This window comes from Cottoperca gobio, chromosome 10, assembly GCF_900634415.1.
Source record: "Cottoperca gobio chromosome 10, fCotGob3.1, whole genome shotgun sequence".
NCBI lineage: Eukaryota > Metazoa > Chordata > Actinopteri > Perciformes > Bovichtidae > Cottoperca > Cottoperca gobio.
This window is the reverse complement of record NC_041364.1, coordinates 19,997,859-20,021,475: the sequence shown is the minus strand read 5'-3', so window position 1 is coordinate 20,021,475 and position 23,617 is coordinate 19,997,859. Positions and strand designations below refer to the sequence as shown.

Below are 23,617 nucleotides of genomic sequence, written 5' to 3'. Positions count from 1 at the left end.
GTATTCAAACAGAGACGTCAAAGTGATCGCAGTAACTTCTTTCAGGAGGATATTTTTATCACCTTTTGTCTTTTTTCTTAGGCAGGTGAATGATGTTTCTAGATCAGCAGAGAGGACAGTTGTACCTCTGCAAATGCAAATCAGGCCACATGGAGCCACTGAAGCAAAGATGGTCCCACATTTATTTGTATTAAATTGTGGAAACTTAACATGTGTCAGCTGAAAACTCTGGTCTGTACGATCTTAACGTCGCTGTGTGCTGTTTCCACAGTGTGTGGAGATATCCACGGCCAGTTCTTTGACCTGATGAAGCTGTTTGAAGTGGGAGGATCTCCTGCCAACACACGCTACCTCTTCCTGGGGGACTATGTGGACAGGGGCTACTTCAGTATCGAGGTGAGGATGGACACTTTATTGGGTGTGTATTCACTCAAAAATGCTATTAGATCGCTGTACTGTGTATACAGTAAGTTTACAACTAAATGAATGTCCATTATATTGCCCTGAAGTCTGTTATACAGTTTGTAGTTGCAAGGCTTATTTCACTACTAAGGTATACAGTTACAAGACTGTGCTGTAGCCAATGTATTATAAATGTACAAAAGGTACTTGAGATTAGCTTCGCCACGCCACAATGTGAGTCTGCAAATGTACATAGACCAAAGTGATTTAAAATTCATGAACGATTCAAGGTCAGTAATCACTAACAAGAGCATAATATGCTGCTTACTGAAATATGTATGGAAACTGAGCAGCGATGGTGTATCCAGAGGGCTGTTAGGATATTTGATTCTGTAGAATAGACGTGAGGGCAATAAGGTATTTTTAGGATGACTTTGCCTGGCAGAAATGCCCCACAGATCCGGAATGTGACTTGAATCCATAATAACACAACACATGCAGGGACGCTTATGTTTTAAAATAGGGGAGCAAAAAGATATATATAATTGGCCTACAGATCAAAAGAAAATTGTAATTTAAGACAAATTTCCTACATTTCTACACCACCTATCTCTTGGATTAACCATCCACTAAATCCCAAATAATAAAATCAACAGGGTTGATGCTAAATATTAATTCATTCTGCTTCTTCATGAACGTCCCATCTCTGCAACCAAATCCTGTCCTATCAGCAAGCTAACGTTAGGGGCTGGCTAGCAAACTTGGCTAGCATTGACGCACAAACTGGTTCAGCATTTCGGCGTCAGTACAAACATACTTTTAGCTGATTTATAGTTTTGCTGGAGTCAGTGGGCCAAGCAGGTTCAGTCAATTTACGCTAGCCTATCTTTTCATATGTTCTGTGTTCAGTCCATTATCACAGGTTCAGCTAAATGGCTGCATGTGTTGTACTTATGTAAACAGTCAGACTCCTGTGTGGAATGATGCCTATGAGCACATGGTAAATGTCTTAGCTTGTTGAGCCACTTAGCCACCATGAGACATGAGGGTTGTATCACTGACATGGAGTGAGCTTGCAGGGGAGGGAGCAATATTTAGGCCACCTTCCTAACGCACTACCAGGGCACATAGACAGCGGACTTACTGACGAGCATGGACGATACTGCGTAAAGGTTTGCAGGATTAACAAAGTGAAAACATTTTGGATGATTTTATATTCTAAAAGATGAAAGTCGGACACAGCAATCAGCATTGCTCTTATTTGGGATAGTTCTTGTCTGTTCTTGTTCCTGTTCTTGTTTGTCTATCTTTAGACCGGGGTAAGGATCAATTCAATTTCAGCTCAATTGATTTGGGCAGCGGATGGTTCATTCAGAGAAGGAATTCCTTGTAACGTCTCCATCGTGATTCTGTGTCTCGCTTTGAATTTCCAATTTGAATTTAATGAGAACTGAAAGTGAAATGAAACCCGACTCTGCCTGATACAATTACTTACTAGCAATGGTGTGCTAAAGAGAACTTACTTGCTTTTGCTGTAGTGTGTGGTTTAAAGGGATAGTTGGACATTTTGGGAAGTACGCATATTTGCTTTCTTGCTTTGAGTTAAATAAGAAAAATTAAACTACTCTCATGTCTATCTGTTAAAGTTCCCATGAAATCAAAATAGATGTTTATGTTTTTATCACATATTATTGCGCTGGTCATCACCTATACGCCAGTATCTGACCCAACATTGACCTGGCGTAAAGCACATTCAGCGCTATTGGCTACTTTAAACGCCCTCCTTAGCTTACTGTTTTTATAGGAAACACGTAAATATGCAAGTGTAGCAAGAAGATGGTTTGTTTAGCTTAGCATGAAAGCTGGGGGGAACTGCTAGCTGAGCTTCATTCAAAAGTAAAAAAAAAGAAATCTGCAATTAGCACATTATATGGTGTTTGTTTAATTCATACAAACGTTGAAGTATTGTGGGTTTTCTATTAGTTTAGCTAAGCATAAAGACAAGAAGAAGGTGGGAACAGCTAGCCTGGCTCTGTCCAAAGAAAAAAGACTCTGCCTGCTGTGCTGGTATGACTGGACCTTACTTCACAAAGTGTCAAACTAGTTCTTAAGCGATTACATATATTTCTAAAATAGTTCTGTATACAGTAAATATGTAATTAGCTTAATTTGTATAGTATAGTATTATAGTATTTTTGCTGCAATTAGGCTACTTAACATAATGCATTATAAATTCTCAAACAACCTCTTTTTTGGCGAGTTTGATAATGTTGGTGTTAATACAGCTGCTTATCTCTAACCAGTTGAAATGCTTTCTCTTCCCTGGTGAACCTTTAGTGTGTGTTATACCTGTGGTCACTGAAAAGCCTCTACCCAAAGACACTCTTTCTTCTACGGGGAAACCATGAATGTAGACATCTGACGGAATATTTCACCTTCAAACAAGAATGTGAGTAACTCTTGTGATTCCTCCCAATGTAACGTGCTCCTTCTCTCGCTCTACTTTTGTGACACTGCTTCTCTCTTTGTGTGTTTTCCCCTCTTTAACGTCATCCCATCCTACTCCTTCAAATTATATCAGTTCTTTCAGTTAAAACTATCATAAAGCTAAGTAGGGCTGCAGCGGACGTTATTTTCAGTATCGATTCATCTGCAGATCATTTTTTAATCAATTGATTAAATGTAAAAAAATACATTAAAAACAAAGCAAATATTCACATTGGAGGAATTTTTGCATTTTTGTTTAAATAAAATGACTTCATTGAAAGAATTGACTGTTCGCTAAGCCCCTGCATTCTTGCGTGGCATGTATGCATCTTGCAGATTTACAGCTGCAAGTCGAGATTTTTGTTAAGCCCGACTCTTATTTGTTTTTTTGCTGGCTAAAAATACCCTTGCTTCATCAGATTTATGTTGGTTAGCTAGCTAATTAAACTAATGTTCGCTCAATGAGTTGATTAAAAACTCATCTGGCAATGTGTTTTAAGTTTCCAGCTGACTCGTTTAAGAATGTTAGGGGGTCTTATGTAGGCTTATATGATATAATGCTAAAAGAATGAGGCTGAAGCTACATGTGCCAGACAAAAAAGTCATCATCCTCACCAGTTTAAGATGATAGCCTACATGGAAATAAAGAAACAGCATTGGTCTTGTTTTTGCAGTGTAGAGCTAGTTAGTCCAATAAGAACGACAAGGAAAGATAATGGACTGTTATTTCATGCGTAACCATGCTTAGCTGCTTAGCTTACATAATTGGACAAGCAAGAAAGGTTGCTTCACTGTTCATATTTCTGAACAGCATGTTTCACTTTCACTGTAATAAGAGAGAAAGCTTTTAGAATGAGGACTTACCAATGTGTTTGGCAAATGTAATGCTATCTCAGCTAACGAGTTTGGCTGAAGTTGCTGGAGTGTAAACCTCCCAAAATCCAATTGAGCAGGACAGACAAACTGTAATGTTAAAGCCTCCACTCTGATATAGCAGCGTCCAGGACAGGCTTCCACACAGTGGGGGAAACTACACAGTGGAACCCTAACTCACAAAATGTAGTTGGCTAATAAAATGCTCCTTGGCCACGGAAGTAACACTAAGTTACTACTATAGGTAGTAAGCTAGTTTGCTGGACATGCTAATGTTTTCAGCTTGTGTTAGAGCCAATCTTGGAATCCATTGGCTAACAGTCTGACGACCAGCCTCTGGGGGTAGCGGTTAATATTTTGTGGGTTGTGGTGTAGTTAACGGATATCCGGGCCAAGACTTCTTCTTCCATGAGCTGGTCATTGTTTACAGCCTGATTAGCAACTTGAGGCGTGAGAATTGCAGTTCAGAGACAAACAGCCTTCATATACTGAGTATCACTCTCACACAGTCCCATGCACGCTTCAACATGTGGAGAAATGCAAAGCTAGGCCTGCCAGGTCTACTGTTGCTAAACTAGGATTGGACAATTCACCGTTCGGGGGGAGTGGTTTAGTGAACAGTCACTTGTTGCAGATACATTTCCTGTCATTCAACTAATTGATTCCTCATCGACTGATCGTTTCAGCTGTAAAGTTATGTGTTTCCTGTAGGATCTCCTCTCTTCCTCCCCCGTCCATCCTTCCAGGTTGTATCCTCCCTCCTTTCCCACAAACCCATCCATCCTTCCTCTAGTACTTCTTTCCTTACTTCATTTGTATTTCTCACCCTCTTCCTCTCCATCCATCCTCCATATTCTCCTCCCTCGCACAGTCTCTCTCTTTGACTCTCTGACTCTCCTCGCGTCCTGTCCGAGTGTGGGTGATTAGCAGCAAATTAATTTGGCCCTTAATGATTGGCTCAGGGACTTGCTCCTCTATGTCTGATTGGCCAAGGGACAAGGAAGCTAATTTCCCCTGTTGCTTGTGGCGAATAGTGGTCGCCCTCAATTACCATCTGCTGTGTGTATGTGTGTGTATGTGTGTGTGTGTGTGTGTGTGTGTGTGTGTGTGTGTGTGTGTGTGTGCGTGTGCGTGTGCGTGTGCGTGTGCATGTGCGTGTGTGTGTGTGTGTACACCACAAGTGTGTGCAAGAGTATGTACTGTGACTGCATGCGTGTACAAGAGCGTCTTCATAAATGTTTAAGTGTCAGTGTGTGGAAGGAGCTGAAAACTGGTGGACTAGCAATAATGAGCTCTTGCTCTACACAAGGCAGATGGAGAGGTTGACAAACACACTCCTCTCTGTTTCACACACACACAAATGTTGGCTAATGTACACTGCTACTCCACAATACGGGCTTTGATTTGTGTATGTGTCATCCTCGTGCCCTCACGCTCTTCCCTTCTATTTGCCATCTCTCTTTCTTCTTCCCTTGCTGTCTCCTCTCCTTCCTCTCTTCCTCTCACCGCTCTTAACTTCTCCTCCTTCTCCTGTCTCCTCCTATCAATCTCTCTCCTGCTCTCTTTATGAAATTATCATTCTCCTTTCCTCTCCTCCCTTCTTCCAGCTCGGTCGCGTTCCAAAATCAACCCTTCCCTCTTCCTTCTTCTCCTCAGATCTCCTTTCAGCTATTTTTAATCCTGTGATATTTTTTTGTGTCAGATGTATTGTTACGCCCATGTGTGAAATGTACTTTAAAGATGCTGCGTGTTGGATGTCTTTATTTAATATCGCTACTAAAATCAAAGGAGTTCTTCATAAAGCCAAAAATGTAGCCTCACAGTGACGCCTCTACGCTACTTCATGTTTATATTTGGGTCAGATTTTGTTCACTGTAAACAGAATTGTTGTCTCTGCATCCATATGTTGTCTGTAATACTGTGATTTCTACTGTAATATGAAGCATTTTTTCACTACTGTACATTTCTTGCTTGGGAAGTAGCATTTTCGAGAGAACCGGGTCATGTGCTGGAGTGGTGTTTTGTTTTTACAATGGTTTTTTTCAAAGGTGCTCCCAGGTCCACAATCGTGCAGCATATGTTTAAAAAATACTTTATTTTAATTTAAATGTTAGAGCCTAGCCTAGTTAGATAGCCGCATTTATTAATAACATGCAATGTGAAAATCCTACATGTTACTGCCTTTATACCCAAGTCAACCGAATTATGCTTTTAAGTCTGTCTGAAGCTTCAGATGACTGAGTTCTTTTGATTCATCCATGTAAAAGCTCCATGTTTGTTTGTTCTCAGCACTGTGTTTGTGTGCAATAAGTAACACTCACACTCCCAGGAACAGGGACTGACTGTACGTTTGTGGGGATGGTGGCTGTTCAAAGCTCGTCAAAAACACATTCAGGCGCTCCTTTGTCTCTGGCCTCAAAATATTCTCGCCCCCCTCTAACCACCTCCAGGTAAGATCAAGTACTCGGAGCAGGTGTACGACTCCTGCATGGATGCGTTTGATTGCCTGCCCCTTGCAGCCCTGATGAACCAGCAGTTCCTGTGTGTGCATGGGGGGCTTTCACCAGAGATCCACACACTGGACGACATCAAGAAGGTACGAAAAGAAGCACACACGCATACAATTTTGAATGAACAATATTGCCCTACACAGGCAAAACGCATGTCAAAATGAGTAAAGATCTGAATCGTGCTGTGTTATTACATATTCTCACCCCTCATAGTGCAAAACTACCTTGTGACAAGCCTCACAATCAACACTAAAACCCCTCATATCACTGTATAACTAGACAATAAAACCAACGGGGTGGTACCCTTGTAACATCTATGAAATCTTTTTATGTCATTCCAATTCATTGTTAAATGCTTACATGGTCATGCTCCTTCCCTGCTTAATGAATTTGGTACAAGACAGTATAGTCAACAAACGGGCTTCAAAAAACTGCCACATTGCATTACGCAAAACCTCATTTGGACAATCAGTCTTCTCTGTTAAAGAAGTCTAACCATGGAACTGAAGTGAAAATGCACCACACTTGTAATGTTTTAAATCATGGCTAAAAGAGAAGCAACATTGCTCTCACACCTAATACCCCTGTAGATACACCTGTATTTTGTATTAGATGTATTTTTATTATTTTATTTTTGTTTATGTATTGCAGTAACTTCTCTCTGGTTTATTTATCTGTGGAATCTAGAAGCTTCTGTCACACTTGCTGCTCACTCTGCTACAGAGAAACAGCATGTAGGAAAGCTATGTTAATGTTAAGCTAGCTGGTGAGATTAGTCTTAAAGCTAAAACAAAATGTACTTACTTTTCCCTGTCTGTTAATAAATAGTGTCCATTTTAAGGAACTGACATCTTGGTAACATAGTCCGCTCTAGTTCTGTGCCTGTTCGTAATAGGCCGATTGCTTGGCCTGTGGTATTGCTGCTTTCTCGAGAACCGCTCATTCAAACAACTTCACACTCGACACTGAGCAATACAAGACATAGTTGCATCCCCTAGCAATGCTAGAGTATACACACCGTTTGGGTGCAAAAGCTCACACAAACATCAATGGACCCAGCATGCTGTTCGGCGGTGTGAACGTTAAAAGGGGTCCCCTCTTAACACAACTTGGAACCCTTTTTCTCAACTTCACTGCATCTGTATTTACAAACGCACCTGCGAGCGCGGACTTAAACACACACCAACTGTTATTCCTGCCTAAATACCCGCATGTAGTGTGAAAGCAGAGAACCCATAAGAAAGCAGTGACTACAGTACAGCTGCATGTGTACAGTCCACAGTACTACAGAATACAAAGGCACACACATGAACACAAGGACACGAGGACACACACTTCCTCATCTAATGGCAGCGTTTCCATGGTGAATCTGCTGGTGTGACATCTTCTCCCTCCTATGTGGTGAGGGTTGTCATGGAGATGCTCTGCTCCGACAGTATTTGTTGTGTGTGTGCTTTTCTTTCTCTTCTGATTCATCCTATATGTACTGGGGCATTTGTATGCCTGAATGCTTTATATCACTTTTAATGTTATGTATCCGATATGTTTTTTTTTGTGTTTGTGCGTTCTCTAAACTTATATTTGTGTGTGTGTGTGTGTGTGTGTGTGTGTGTGTGTCCTAGTTGGACCGGTTCAAGGAGCCCCCGGCGTTTGGACCCATGTGCGACCTGCTGTGGGCCGACCCCCTGGAAGACTTTGGCAACGAGAAAACCCAGGAGTACTTTGGCCACAACACAGTCAGAGGCTGCTCCTATTTCTACAGGTACAGGACACATCTACTCCTCACAAGGACAAACAAAAAGAAATACTACATTACAGTTCTGATAGTTTATTTTAGAAGAATATCCCCTTTAATGTGAGTGAATATAATATATCCCTGTGCTTATGAAGCTCAGAGATATGAACTAACCTTACAAACAAGCCAGGATGAATGCAATATTTAGAGCCTTGTGTTCGCCCGCCGTTAGCGAGTTTTGACTTTTTCTTTTCTTTTTTGTATTGGTCAGAGGCTTTACAGAAGACTATTACAAATATTTTAACTGATGATGTTTTGACAATTATACATCACAACAAAATCAAATGTTTTTAGGTAAGAAATAAGCAGGCAAGCAAAAACACACAGACATGAAAATAACATTTCCAGATGAAAATATGTCTGGTTCCTTCCCTATTGGCATCAATTACGAGATGCGAGATGTGACTTTCATCTACACATGTGGAATCTAATAAGTTTAATGGACTTCAGTGTATTGGTTTGGGATGCTGGTGATGAGAAAAGAGACGGAGAGATGCTTCCTGCACGGTTACACCACATCCAAGATCCAATAACAATCACTGGGATTTGTACACGAGGCAGAAGATCTCATCCAGTTTCACACACACATTCAGTGTACGAGCAAACACATCAACACAGCACACACACACACACACACACACACACACACACACACACACACACACACACACACACACACACACACACACACACACACACACACAGTTTGGTTTCAGCATGAAACGATATCCCACAATCCCCAGGGAGACTGCACGGTTCTGTTGCTATGACGACTGGCTACTACTGCCAGATATTGAGTGATATTAAGATACAGTGAGAGCAACATGGGAGGAGGATGGTGGTGGTGGTGGTGGTGGTGGTAGTGGTGGTAGTGGTGGTAGTGATGGTAGTGATGGTAGTGGTGGTGGTGTAGAAGATAAAAGAAGGAAATAAAGAAACATAAATGGAGGAACGTAAAGATGCGGAGCTGAAGCTGGCAGAGCGTCCGTGTGGTCGTAGTGCAGCAGAGTGTGTAAAAGTCTGTGTTATGACATGTTGTCTGTCAGTGATTTTCTATGTTTAGCACACACAGCATCAATCGACCAACTCAGCACAGAGGAGGCCATAAGCCCTGCTCAGGCCTGCCTCGTGCTTGCTGATGCCCCCTGCTGGTCTCAGTTAGACATGACACTAGAAAACAAGAGGCCCACTCATCTCCCACTGCTAGACTTTAAATACTTCAATCTGTTTAGTGTTTTACAATAGCCTTGATATAAAACACGTGACATGTTTGCTATAAAAGTGTTTTTTACTGTGTATTTCTTCCCCTGTATGTTTTGTCCATTGCTTCACTTCAGCAGTGGTTAAAAGTAACTTTACATTTACACAAGTACTGTACTACAATTCACAAGACTTGTACTTTACTTGAGTATTTCCATTTTATGCTACTTTATACTTCTACTCTACACTACATTTATTTGATAACTTTACTTACTAGCAGATTTTGATTATTAATACAAAATATAATCAACATATAAATTGTGATGTGTTTATTATTGTAGATTAAACTACCAAGCAGTATATAAAGTAATTCAAATGAAATCCACCTTTAACAGCTGCAACATTAGTGACACAAGTGATGAACACATATTAATGCATCAATAATATTAATACACATTATTATGAAATGGTACTTTTACTTTGATCCTAATACTTTTGTACTTTTACTTAAGTAATGTTTTGAATACATGGTTTTGACTTGAAACAGAGTATTTCTACTCTGTAGTATTGCTTCTTTAAAGATCTGAGTTCTGCACTTCAGATACTCTTACTTGCTCTCACTCTTTCTCTCTGTGTCTCTCTTTCCGTCCACAGTTACCCAGCAGTGTGCGAGTTCCTACAGACCAACAACCTGCTGTCAATCATCAGAGCGCATGAAGCACAGGATGCTGGGTAAGCTGACTGACTGTCGCGGCTCAGTCCTTCTCTCGGCTTAAAAGAGAGCACCATTTAATTTAATGGCTTACCTTGACATTTCATGTTCTGTGCTGTAATTTCCTTCGGTAGATTGAACTTAAATTCACCCTTAAACCGTGTTATTAGCATTGTTAGAGTTTGTCTGACGGAGAGCACCAACAGCCTGAACTATATTCAGGTCAACTAACTCATCGCTTGAAAACATAATGTAAAGTTTGCAACACTAGTCTAAATAAAGCAGTTGGAAAAAACTATTTCTGGCCTACAAATCCATTCCTGGCATCTGTTATCTTAGCGTAAATCCTCTCAATATAATAGTGCTGCCTTAATTGCTGCATTATGAGTTGTGCTGTTGCTGTTTGGTGAACCCATTAACAATATTTTATCATGCAGCTGGACGGTCTTGGTAATCGTTCGTGGCTGGTCAAAAGAAATGATAATTTTAGTAGTTTATAATTCTAAATAGCACCGCATGTACAGATGAGAAATGGTGTGTGTTCATCTAAAACTACTGACACTTTTAAACAAAGCATAATCAAAATGCAATGAAAGCTGTATAGACAGAACTGATTCCAAGCAGGTTTCAAGTACACTCTGTGTTCACACAGAAAAAGTGAAATAAATAAAAATGTATACTATATGCATAATAAAAACACTTGATCTACTCCCACAATACAATGCACAAGGAACACCTCAGAAAACAAAAACAACTATTACTTTTCTGGAGAAGGTTGGTTTCTCTTTGTGAATTTTAATTGCCTGAGTCATTTTTTATTATTATATAATATAACATGGTTAAATATGTTGATGTCTTGCATACTAACTGCAAAAACAGTATGCTATTAACATTTGTACATACTGGGTCACAGCCAGGGAGAAATGCAAAGTATGTGTCATTGTGGTAGAGCAGCGTACCAGGCAGCCAATCAGGACCCTGATTGATGCCGAGCCATTACTTTGCCTTCATTTGATTGGCTCATCAGACACAGTGTTCAGTGCCCTGCTGTGGCAACATTTGTAAACAAGACCAAACAAGAACCAGCCATGTGCTGATTACATTGACTACGTTCACATGCACAATATATTCTGTATTCTGAAAAAGCTGCTTACATGACTAATGAAATTAATATTCCTGTTTACATTCAGCCGTTGAAATAGGATTTTTTTTCAAAGTTATTTATCGGTGTTGGACTTGTTTGACCGTGCAAACACAGCCTCCCTCTTTCATGCCCTCAACCACCTTCTTGAAAAAGTGGCCGTTCCAATATTTGCCCATATCCAAAAACCTGTTGATATATAAGTCTCTCATAATGTTCAATAATAATTATATCTGAATATCCCACGTCTTAGTTGGAAAATGCTTCATTTGGACCTCATTCGGAATATCCAAACGTAATATACTGTTTACATGACCCGTATTAAATTTTGAATATTGTCATATTCAAAATAATAGTGGAATATTAGTGTGCATGTAAATGTAGTCACTGATACAGACAATGTGAAGACAATATGAAAATAACTCTAATAAGAAAACAGCCAACACATTCTGCTGAACACCTACATTATGTCTGTTTATAATAAATAACCACAAGTCTTGATTACTGATGAGTTTGGTAATTAGTTTATCCTCAAGGGAGCTGGCAAGCAGAAGGCAGCTTTTGTGCTTTGTTTGTGGGTGCAACTGAAATATGTGTGCTTTTGTTCATTGTCATGTCTAATCTCGGTACGTTCTTCTTTGCTTGCATGAAACTAACTTCACCCACACTTGTTTATTTTGTGACTAAGTCCCTTGATCTGGGCCTAATTGACAACGTTAGCTTTGAGCTGGAAGCTTCACTCAAACACTGGGGGCTGTCAGTACCCTCTTACTCAACCCTATCATTCTGCCCACACAGATTCCTTCATTTGTATTTAAATGCGTGGCTGTCTCGCCTTCAACCAGTCTGTCTGGTTTTAAAGACCTCTGAAGCAAACCCTCACACAAAAGCCTGTTTTATTTGAGTAGCTGTAACGTGGGTTTGTTTATCTCTCTTTCTTCAGGTATCGTATGTACAGGAAGAGTCAAACTACAGGTTTCCCCTCGCTCATCACCATCTTCTCTGCTCCAAACTACCTGGATGTCTACAACAACAAAGGTCAGACATACAGATGCACAAATACACACACACAAAAAGCTGAAGTTTGAGCACCGCGGTGCAATAACTTTAGACTCAGTATGTTATTCTGCATCCAAGACTGAACAGGAACACTTAAAACATGGAAGTTGATAAAGATGCCTATACTTTACGTATGTGGGATCATCTTTTAACTGAATAATGTTCATTGTGTATGTTGAAACATGATGTTTGATCATAAAATATTATTGTCTAAATCTGACCAAAGTTTAAAAGGCATGTATATGTGTGTGTGTGTCCAGCGGCGGTGCTGAAGTATGAGAACAATGTGATGAACATCCGTCAGTTCAACTGCTCTCCTCACCCCTACTGGCTGCCCAACTTCATGGACGTCTTCACCTGGTCGCTGCCTTTCGTGGGAGAAAAAGGTACCACATGGCTCATATGTCCTCTATTTAGACTCTTCTACGTGCAGTGCAATCAAAACATCTGAAGTTCAGGTCGTCTTCAGTGATGTAATATTTAATGGAATACTTCTTATGGTTTAGAGAAACACGTCTTACACTTAGATTAAAAAGCGAATCAATGCAAATGCACTTACATTTTATTACTGCAACTTTCAACTTTATTTGTCCCCGAAAGGCAATTGGTTTTGCAGCATTGAGTGCAGCAGTAAAACAAACATGAAATAACATTAGTCAGAGTAACATCTCACATAGAGTACTATACAATAGCAGCTGTCATGGATCAGTTCTCTCGGGTACAAAGAGACAAAGAAGTCTGATGAGGAAAATGTAATCATCTTGTCCTTGCTTGATCTCAACAATCAGCACAGTCAAAGTAAAACACAGTACAAGGGATAATCTCTATAAATGTTTAATATCATTTTTATGTACTTTACATGGTTGTAGTGGCACTTAAAATATTCTCTAAAAATAATAATTATATCAGCTTAAAAAGGTGTACAACCCCTACTTACAGGATTAGGGAGTCGTGAGTAACCAGAGTTTAGTCAGATTTGAGGCCTTTTATGCCAGTATTGGACAGCAGCAGTAGAGAGATGAGAGTAAATGAGGAGAGAGAGATAGGGAGCGACATGCAACAAGAGTCCCCAGCTGGGCGTGTATCCGGGGTGTTTTGGTTCATGGCTGGCATCTTAACCCCGCGGCCACCAGGTTGTAACTATGTGCCTGGTTAAGTGTGTGTCCCTGTCCATGTGTCCTGCAGTGACTGAGATGCTGGTCAACGTCCTGAGTATCTGCTCTGACGACGAACTCATGAACGACGGAGAGGAGATCTTCGATGGTAAGAAACACTCAACACTGACGTTAGCGCATGATTCAAACCTATGTTAGTGTGAATAATATAATAAATAACTGAAACATATTTTGGAAATTACAAATATATTTTGACCTTTTTTTTTTATGATTACAAGAAATGCCGTTAATGAGTTTGTGTTTCTCTCCATCCAGCCAGTGCAGCAGCAGCCAGGAAAGAGGTGATCAAAAACAAGATTCGAGCCATTGGGAAGATGGCTAAAATGTTCTCTGTTCTACGGTGGGTTGAGTTCTGCTTGTACTGTATGTGTTGCAGTGTTGGCGAAAGTATTCAGATCCTTTACTTAACTAAAAGTACTAATACACACACTGTAAAAATACTCTGTCACACTAAAAGTCCTGCATTGTTTGTAATGTAAATAAAAGTAACCTATGTAAGTATAATCAGGAAAATGTAATTCATGTATTAAAAGTAAAGGCATTCAATGCAGTAAAATGTCCCCTGGGACTGTTTTTACTATTCAATATTATATCATTAGATTATTATTACTGATACATTAATGTAAAAGCAGGATTTTACTGTTGTAGATAGTTTAAGTGGAGTTCATTTTAAACTATTAACTAATGATTATTTTCATTTCAGATGTATCTGCTAATTATTTTCTCATTTAATTAATTAATTGATTGGTTTGTAAAAATTCTGAAAATAGTGAAGATTGCGTCACAATTACCAAGAACCCAGAGTGTCACATGCACAATGTCTGTTTTGTTCAACCAGCAGTGCAAACATCAGAGTTACATTATTTAAAGGGAAACCAGCAAATCTTCAATTTTCTATTATTGATTATCAAAATGTAAATAATAAGAAAATGTATTTAAATGTAGTAGAGTATAATAATTACCTGAAATGTAGCGGCATAGAAGTAGAAAGGATCATGAAAATAAAAGACTCAAGTTAAGTACCTAAAATTGTACTTGAGTAAATGTACTTTGTTACATTCCTCCTGTGTGTGTGTGTGTGTGTGTGTGTGTATAAAGTATTCCTATAAGTGCTGTATTTCCTTTAATATTTGCAAAAGTTAATCAGAAGTCACCAGATTGTTACCTGTAAATGTTCAGTGTGCTGTTTCTGTGTGTTTGCAGGTGCATCATAAAGGGGAAGTGTGTAAACTCTTTCATTTTTCTCTTTCCACACACACCTGTCACACACACATACACACTGTCTCTTTCTGTCTCTCAGGGAGGAGAGTGAGAACGTGTTGACCCTGAAGGGACTGACTCCTACGGGCATGTTGCCCAGCGGCGTGCTCTCTGGGGGTAAACAAACGTTGCAGAGCGGTGAGTGTTTAACACACTCTCACACACACACAAACACACTCTTAATCATGGACACACCTTCAAGATCAGTACTAAAACACACACAAGTACACACAGACACAGTTTAAATATCTGCTTTGGACCATCCTCCAGTTCTTTCCTCTCCTCCTCTGCTGTTCTCCTCTCATGCCTCACTAACTCGCTCGCTCTCCACCTCACATCACTGGCGCTGAGGATACTAACAGCCTTCTGGTTGTGTGTGTGTGTGTGTGTGTGTGTGTGTGTGTGTGTGTGTGTGTGTGTGTGTGTGTGTGTGTGTGTGTGTGTGTGTGTGTGAGAGAGAGTAAGAGATGGAAAGAGAGTTGGAGAATGACAAAAAGGACAGACAGCTAAAGTGTGTGTTTGATCTTACACCAGCTACTGCTAACACCAGGTGCCCCCTGACCTTGCCATGGTCTCGGTGCTGCTCTGAGGGCCTCACAAGACTAAAGCCTGAAACATGTCGGAGTCATGCGTTCTCGTATTAATGTCTGCTAACACAAATTGCACCTAACTTTAATTAGAACAACAGGTCTAGGTTACACTGATGATCAGGGCCATTGTAGGTAAAAAATAAATACAATTACAGAGCCAGAAGAGTTGCGAGAAAAAAAATCAGATTTTCCGAGATTGATTGTGTTAATGTACAAGACAAAAGTCACAAAGTTACGAGAAAATAAACTAAATGGAAAAAGTGGCATGCAAAGTGAAGCGATGTGGTTTCCTTTTTTTTTCTCATAACTTTGTGACTTTAATCTAAGAGAATTTCTGATTTTCTTCTCACAAATGTATGACTTTATAATCTCCAAGAGTATTTGAGTTATTTATCTTACTTTTTCCCCTAAATTTCTCATTTAAATCTCAAAAGATATATGCCCTTTATACACTGTTTTACTATGTTGCATTTACCAAATCATGTATGTTTTTTAGGGGCATTTTGGCCTTCAATTCATAGCAGTTCATTGAGAGGCAGACAGGAAGTGTGGGGAGGGAGAGAGGGGGATGCAACATAGGGCCTGGCCTCCAACTGTACCCCTATCCTTCGTGTGCAATCACGTGACAACACTGTGTGACGTATGCGTGCGACGCCATGTTGGTTGGTATACAAATCAACAATGGTGTCTAAAGCGAACAACAACTCCGACTTCTTCAAAGTATTGTGACTCTCTGGAGTCCTCTGCAAAGGCAAGATTCAGAGAAAAAGTCCAAATTTGCGGCCTTGACCCGTACACGCTAAAGCCGTCGGATTATATTGAAGATTTAGATTCATTACCGCCGATTGAATATCCGGATATTGTGAACTACCTTGTGCTACAAACGTTGTGGGCAACCAACGCACAAATTAAGGCATACAAGAGCTTAGATGCTTATGTCTTTGTTTCTGGCTGGGTTGGTAGTCTTCTTACCAAACCCCTGAAAGATAACGGTGCTCGTCATGCCCGTGTAAATCACTCTCAAAGAGCTTGAGATACACCGCTCAAGCCGTGGTTTGTGAGTGAGAAGAGCGGCGATGTCATCCTCGCACACTATGATTGTATGGCGGGATTAAGCGAAGCATGTTCTCACATTGGTGCTTTGCTTTTCGCAAGTGAAGTAGTCTCAAGAATAAGCCAAACAAAAACATGCACAGAAGAAAAGAGCAAATGGCTGCTATCATAAAGCTTTGCCGCTTCTCCTAGTGACGAGAAGTAAGAAGTAGCTTATTCTTCAAGCGTGTTTACATTGTATTTGGCTAGTTTTCAGTGTGTAATCATCGCTCTTCTAGTTATGGGATTTGGACACCGACATTGTGTGGTGAAAGGATGTTCAAACAGTGGGAGAAAGCTAAATAAACGGGCAGAATCTCATTGTGAGCTTCACGATTGCAAAAATTGTGACTGCAAGCCCCCGTTCGAACTATTTCCATTTCCAACAGCACTAAAGAACAATGATAGAAGGCTAGCATGGACCAAAGCTGTAAAGAGACAGGATTACAATGGGAAGTCTTGGGAGCCCAAGAAATCTTCGCGGATTTGCAGTGAGCTCGACCTGCGGTATGTAGTCTATCTACTTGATTTATATATTGACAAATGTACTTTCTATATATTGAGTTTATAATAATTAACAAACACAAGTTAGGTATATATTTATAATAGCTTATCCTGCAACACAACTGCAATAAGCACTTATGATATCACCAGTTTTCTTGACTGCGCAGATCCATGCCGAATGTGGCGTATGGGAAACTTTCATTGAATGAGTACATTTTGCTTTCAAAAAGCAAAACTCAGAATCTGCGAGAGGATTGAAAGATATTTGTTTCAACCAGCCAGAGTCAAACAGTCTAAATGCTTTGCCTTCTTTGTATTCGTTCAAAGTTCGTTTATGAAACTCGACATCGTTCCCTGGGTGGTCAGACATTAAACATAATGTTATATCGCTGAGGTATATCGGCGGCCAAGAAGTCATGCTGTTGTTTTCATTGACCCAGCCATCCTGCAATGTCAAGGGATCAGGCTCTGAAACGCCACTCGGCATAACCAAAAGCTTAGTCTTTTCTTTTTCTGTGATTGAAAGTCTTTCGTTAGCTGTTGGTTGCTCCTCAATGCCCATCTCTGATGCAGCAAACACCCTGGCAATAAGTTCCAGTTTTGTTCCTGAAACCTTTAAATTCCACTTGCGGCAAAATACTTTCAAAGCTTCGACTTTCCACATCTGAACCTCATCATAAGAAAGGAGTTCAGAACTCATTGTAGAGTAGTAGGTTTGTTTACAACACGCTTGAAGAATAAGCTAAATGCAATGTAAACACGTAGAGAAGAAATCCAATATGGCGGCCCTTGTAGAGTTGGTGCTCACTTTTGCATTGCGATTCCACCGGAAGCCCGAAACTCCGATTCCGTCTATACGGACCCGGACCCGGAACCGGACCCGGATATTTTTTTAGCTTTACGCATTCACATTCGCTCCGCTCTGTATCACGAAGGGCGGCACTTCGCACACACCTACACACACAAACAGAGAGGAGGAAAGGAGAGGAGTGAACTAGAGAATCACTGCACTCGTTTTTACGGCACTGGTTTAGCGGTTCAGGAAACTCACAGACCAATTACATGCGAGTTAAGCCATCCCACGTGATGATACGCCGCCTATCAAATCTGTGCATTCCAACCGGCAAACATTGCGACTCTGAAGTGAATACAGACAGATGAGAGGCGAGAGACAGGCGGAAAGACGAGTTAGCGATACAGGGAGAGAAGACGGAGAAAGGGAGAGAAACACTGACGAAGAGACCAGACAAGAACTACTCATGGCGCTCTCCAAGAAGAGAGAAGTCAACAGAGCTTTCAACCCAGAATGGACTCATTCATATTCATCCCTTCCCACTGGAGCACAACACCAGCGTCTCATATGCTCAGAGACCGTGGTGCTCATTACAAGTGGTGATGTGAAACGCCACTATGAGACAAAGCACAACGTCTTTGACCAAACATACCCACTCAAATCTGAACTGAGGGCACAGAAAATAAGCACAAAGAGCCCAATATGATTTTGATTTGTGACAAAATAAAGCAAATAGACCACCTGTCATCACCATCAGCCACAGAACAGTTTAACCCAGGATGTGCTAGCCTGGGTTAAACTGTTCAATTGTTAAAATGTGTTGAGAGTTAAATCAAGATGTGAAACAGTTAAAGAAAAAGGGAAACTCAAGCTGCTGCTACACTTTATTTTATTTTTCTAAGATTAAGCACTTGATTTTAAGATGCATAATCTTTCAAAAGCTATTTCATTTTTAATTGCAGCCCGAGAAGAACACTATACATATCTACAGTATTATATATATCTGCATAGTTCAATGTTAAGTGATGATAAATATTCTCTAAATGTTTTTAAGTTGTACTTTCTTTATTAGATTTGACAGTTGTTGATGACGTGCAGACGTTGATACAGCTACTAGGCTGCTTCAATATATATCACACTAATTCATAACCCGGGTTAGACATTATGATGCTCCGGACCTTTGCTCGCGGTAATTTTCTCTAACTGGACCTCTTAGAATTTTAGTTGAATACACACGCCCTATACCATCGATATATCTCACTGAAAGTTATACGTTGATTGGTTTGTTTTTTTGTTTGGTGTTGGACCAACCCAAGTAGCCAGTGTTTTTTTGACAACATTTACCTGAGAGTTTGAAGGCTCTCTGTGAACCACGCTCACCCTTGTGACTGGATTGCATTTACATTTACACGCAACTGCAAAGTAGCATGTTTCAGCCTTCACTCCTTTCTTCTTCTTCTCCTTCTTTCTTAAATCTTCTCTCTTGACTCTGTCATCTTCTCTCTTCATGTCCTCTTGTCTTTCTCTTTCTTCTTTTCTCCTTGCCCATCCTTCAGCTACCATTGAGGCCATTGAAGCCATCGAGACAGTTAAGGACGCTGAAGGTAAAGTCCCACTCATTCCACTGTGTGTGTATGTGTGTTGTGTGTGCAGCATGGCTGCGCTCTCAGTCACTCATGTTCATAAGGTCATAGATGTATCTTACCCATGATGCACTGAGCTCCTCTAACCAATCAGCACTCACAAAAAAGCATAAAAGTGTTGCACGTTGAAGCCACCACATTAAAACACACAAAGCATCCATATATCATTCTCTTTCCTTCTCCTGGGAAACAGGAAACACCACGACACCTTCTCCCCCAACACACAAACATTAATTTACATTATATTCAGATCCAACACACACGCACACGCACACACACACACACACACACACACACACACACACACACACACACACACACACACACACACACACACACAGTGTGGCTGTGGGTGGGAGTGGGTGTATAAAGACGACCTCTTATATTCTGCAGTGGTAGTCTTTTCTTTATATTTCATAGGTCCTATAGAAGATAATGCAAACTATTTGTTTCTCTACAAGCAGAAGAAAAGTCACCAAAGATGAGGAAAATAAATTAATGCAAAGTGTTAAAGGCCCAGTTCACCCCAACATTTTAATACATATTTTCCCTCTTATCTGTAGAGCTATTTATCAATCTAGATTGTTTTGGTGTAAATTGAGTTGGAGATATCGGCCGTAGAGATGTCTGTTTTCTCTCCAATATAATGACACTAGTTGCCACTTGGCTTGTGGTGCTCAAATTGACCATTTGAAAAACTCAACAGATATCTCTAACTCTGTAACTCACACCAAAACATCCTTTAAGGGAATATTTCTATTATTTTATAAACCAATCCTTTAAACTTCATCTGTGGTAAAATTCAGCTTTTCACTGGGCTTTCGACCATATCCAATGGCCTTCTTCAACAAATGATCACATGACGTAGTAGAGAACTTGAGTCAGAACAGGTTCTGTACTTAGCTCCTGCCAGGTTCTTCTCTGTTAAAGAACATAGTTCATGGTGTGTGTGTTTAGTGTTTTATATATACAGTATATCTCAAAAGTGAGTACACCCTTTAGATTTTTGCAAATATTCTGTTATATCCTTTCAGGGGATAACATTATCCTACTGAAACTTTGATATAACTTAAAGTAGTCAGTGTGCTGCTTGAATAACAGTATAGATTTATTGTCCTTTGAAAATTACTCAGTACACAGCTGTTAATGTCTAAACAGCTGGCAACAAAAGTGAGTACACCCCATAGTGAACATGTCTAAATTGTGCCCAAAGTGTCAATATTTTGTGTGACCACCATTGTTATCTAGCACTGCTTTAACCCTCCTGGGCATGGAATTCACCAGAGCTGCACAGGTTGCTTCTGGAATCTTCTTCCACTCCTCCACGACGACATCACGGAGCGCACGGATGTTGGACACCTTGCACTCCTCCACCTTCCTCTTGAGGATGCCCCACATGTGCTCAATTGGGTTTAGGTCTGGAGACATACTTGGCCAGTCCATCACCTTAACCTTCAGCTTCTTCAGCAAGGCCGTTGTCATCTTGGAGGTGTGTTTAGGGTCATTATCATGTTGGAAAACTGCCCTACGGCCCAGTTTCCGAAGAGAGGGGATCATGCTCTGCTGCAGGATGTCACAGTATATATTGGAATTCATGTGTCCCTCAATGAAATGCAGCTCCCCAGTGCCGGCAGCACTCATGCAGCCCCAGACCATGATGCTGCCACCACCATGCTTGACTGTAGGCAAAACACATTTGTCTTGGTACTCCTCACCAGGGTGCCGCCACACACGCCGGACACCATCTGACCCAAACAGGTTTATTTTGGTCTCATCAGACCACAGGACATGGTTCCAGTAACTCATGTTCTTGGATTCATTGTCTTCAGCAAACTGTTTGCGGGCTTTCTTATGCATCGGTTTCAGAAGGGGCTTCTGTCTGGGGCGACGGCCATACAAACCGATTTGATGCAGTGTGCGGCGTATGGTCTGGGCACTGACAGGCTGACATCCCACTTCTGCAACCTCTGCAGCAATGCTGGAAGCACTCGCACGTCTATTTTTGGAAACCAACCTCTGGATATGACGCTGAGCACGTGGACTCAACTTCTTTGGTCGACCCTGGCGAGGCCTGTTCCGAGTGGAACCTGTCCTGGAAAACCGCTGTATGATCTTAGCCACTGTGCTGCAACTCATTTTCATGGTGTTGGCAATCTTCTTATAGCCAAGGCCATCTTTGTGAAGCGCAATAATCCTTTTTTTCAGCCGCTCAGAGAGTTCCTTGCCATGAGGTGCCATGTTGTCCAGCATTCAGAGAGAATTGTGCCCAAAACACCAAATTTAACAGCCCTGCTTATCATTTACACCTGAATCCTTGTAACACTAACGAGTCACATGACACCAGGGCGGGAAAACAACATCATTGGGCACAATTAGGACATGTTCACTATGGGGTGTACTCACTTTTGTTGCCAGCTGTTTAGACATTAACAGCTGTGTACTGAGTAATTTTCAAAGGACAATAAATCTATACTGTTATTCAAGCAGCACACTGACTACTTTAAGTTATATCAAAGTTTCAGTAGGATAATGTTATCCCCTGAAAGGATATAACAGAATATTTGCAAAAATCTAAAGGGTGTACTCACTTTTGAGATATACTGTATACTGTGTACACAAGGTTTGTTATTACCCTGCACGCTTTTGTTAACCATAGTCTTTTGTGTTTGTAACTTTTGTGCTGTTCTGAACTACAGTCCATGATTTGTTTAAGAAAATACATTATAGGTATCTCTGTTATGTTGTTCTTTTATGTAATATGATTTGTAGCTGATAAGGTGTCCGCTGCGAGTGTGAAAAGGTAATATGACAGTAGCTGCTGTTCAAAAGTGGCAGCGATCTCTCCAGACAGACAGCTTCTGTCGACACAGAGAACGCTGTTCAGCTGATCCCAAAGCTTCACGTTTTGTTCATTTTGGTTTCATTTATTTTGATGACAAACACCATTATAAGTGGTAACCCTAGTTGTCTTATTTGGTCCACTTTGAGTTTTATTTAAAGGGGCACTCCAGCATTTCAGCATTGGCCTTCCATAAATTGGGGTACTCAAAAGAGACAGATTAAAAAATTGTTAAATAGTTGAAACTGAAGCAATAGAGTCAGATACGTCCTGCTTTTGAATCCCTAGTTTGGGTCCAGCCCTCAAAAGAGCAGACTCTAGACCCTGTTTCCAGTCTTGATGCTACGCTAAGTGACAGGCCTGCTGGCACTTGCTTCATGAGAGATGTATCAATCTTCTCATCTAACTGTGTTTTGTTCTCACTACTGATCTAGGATCAATTGCCAGGTAGCACTGGTCAGACTAATCCTAGTTCAGAATTCAGACCATAGATGAACACATGCTAGTGTGTGTAGGTGTCTGTGTAAGAACCCTGAAGATACAGTATATACATGAGAGAACCTTGTTCATCCAAACAGAAAATGTACCCCTGCTTAAGGAGCACAATTGGGATCAAAACTATTAAAATGTCCTGTCTGATGTGCTCAAATGAAAGCATTTAAAAGGTGATCTCAACCAGACTGAATGCTTTGGAAATATGAGCACATTCACATTTCATAAATGAATGAAATGTGGTTTGGAATCTCCAATCCATTTTGGTGCTCTGAATGTTTCCATCAAAGCTCCCAGGGGTTTGGATACACAAGATTCTACTTCATGTGTTGTTAAATATTAACTCTGTGTGCCTGTATGTGTGTTTGTGTGTGCCTACCTGTCTCCGCAGCCATCAGAGGCTTCTCTCCGCAGCATCGGATCAGAAGTTTCGAGGAGGCAAAAGGTCTGGATCGGATCAACGAGAGGATGCCTCCGCGACGCGATGGCGTCAATAGTGTTGGCCTGTCAATGGGCCGCATGAACATGGGAGAGCCCAATGGGACCGACAGCAACAGCAATATACAGTGAAGGACATACTCTCCCACAGACACATACCTGCAGTTACAACAACTCTGATATGGTACCCAATTTACAGATAAGTGTACATAGGTATACATACACAAGGAAAATGCACCATGCACACACACAGTATTACATACACTGAGTAGGCTACACACAACATCACACACACACACACACACACACACACACACACACACACACACACACACACACACACACACACACATGATTACCTTCCCAATTCCCGTTGCCCTCAGCTGTATGTAAATGAGCATGAGCGTACCCGGACTTTACCACCAAAGGCTGAGTCTTTTCACTGAACGGATCCGCCCTATTTAGTGAACTACAACTTCCATGTACCTGCACAACAACAAGGAAAGAAACTACAAAAACACTCCCCATGCAAAACAGGAGGAGCTGCTGTTCACCGTGTATGTTGGGCACCACCAGTGGATTGACAGTGTCAGCATGACGTGGCTGTGTAGG

The 23,617-nt window shown here is 40.8% G+C and overlaps 1 protein-coding gene across 2 annotated transcripts in view; it reads left to right on the top strand.

The window, feature by feature from the left end:
- ppp3cb (protein phosphatase 3, catalytic subunit, beta isozyme) overlaps positions 1-23,617 on the top strand; it is a 36,322-nt gene extending 12,705 nt beyond the window's left edge. Inside the window, exons 3-14 of one of the 2 annotated variants that reach the window (XM_029441055.1) lie at positions 272-396; positions 2,740-2,851; positions 6,213-6,358; positions 7,895-8,034; positions 9,922-9,999; positions 12,064-12,158; positions 12,440-12,565; positions 13,365-13,442; positions 13,610-13,694; positions 14,655-14,752; positions 19,150-19,197; positions 22,959-23,617. In XM_029441055.1, coding sequence (XP_029296915.1) covers positions 272-396; positions 2,740-2,851; positions 6,213-6,358; positions 7,895-8,034; positions 9,922-9,999; positions 12,064-12,158; positions 12,440-12,565; positions 13,365-13,442; positions 13,610-13,694; positions 14,655-14,752; positions 19,150-19,197; positions 22,959-23,137 — 1,310 coding nt within the window. In that variant the 3' untranslated portion in view covers positions 23,138-23,617. The remainder of the gene's footprint in view (positions 1-271; positions 397-2,739; positions 2,852-6,212; positions 6,359-7,894; positions 8,035-9,921; positions 10,000-12,063; positions 12,159-12,439; positions 12,566-13,364; positions 13,443-13,609; positions 13,695-14,654; positions 14,753-19,149; positions 19,198-22,958) is intronic. The other variant, XM_029441056.1, reaches the window with a different exon arrangement.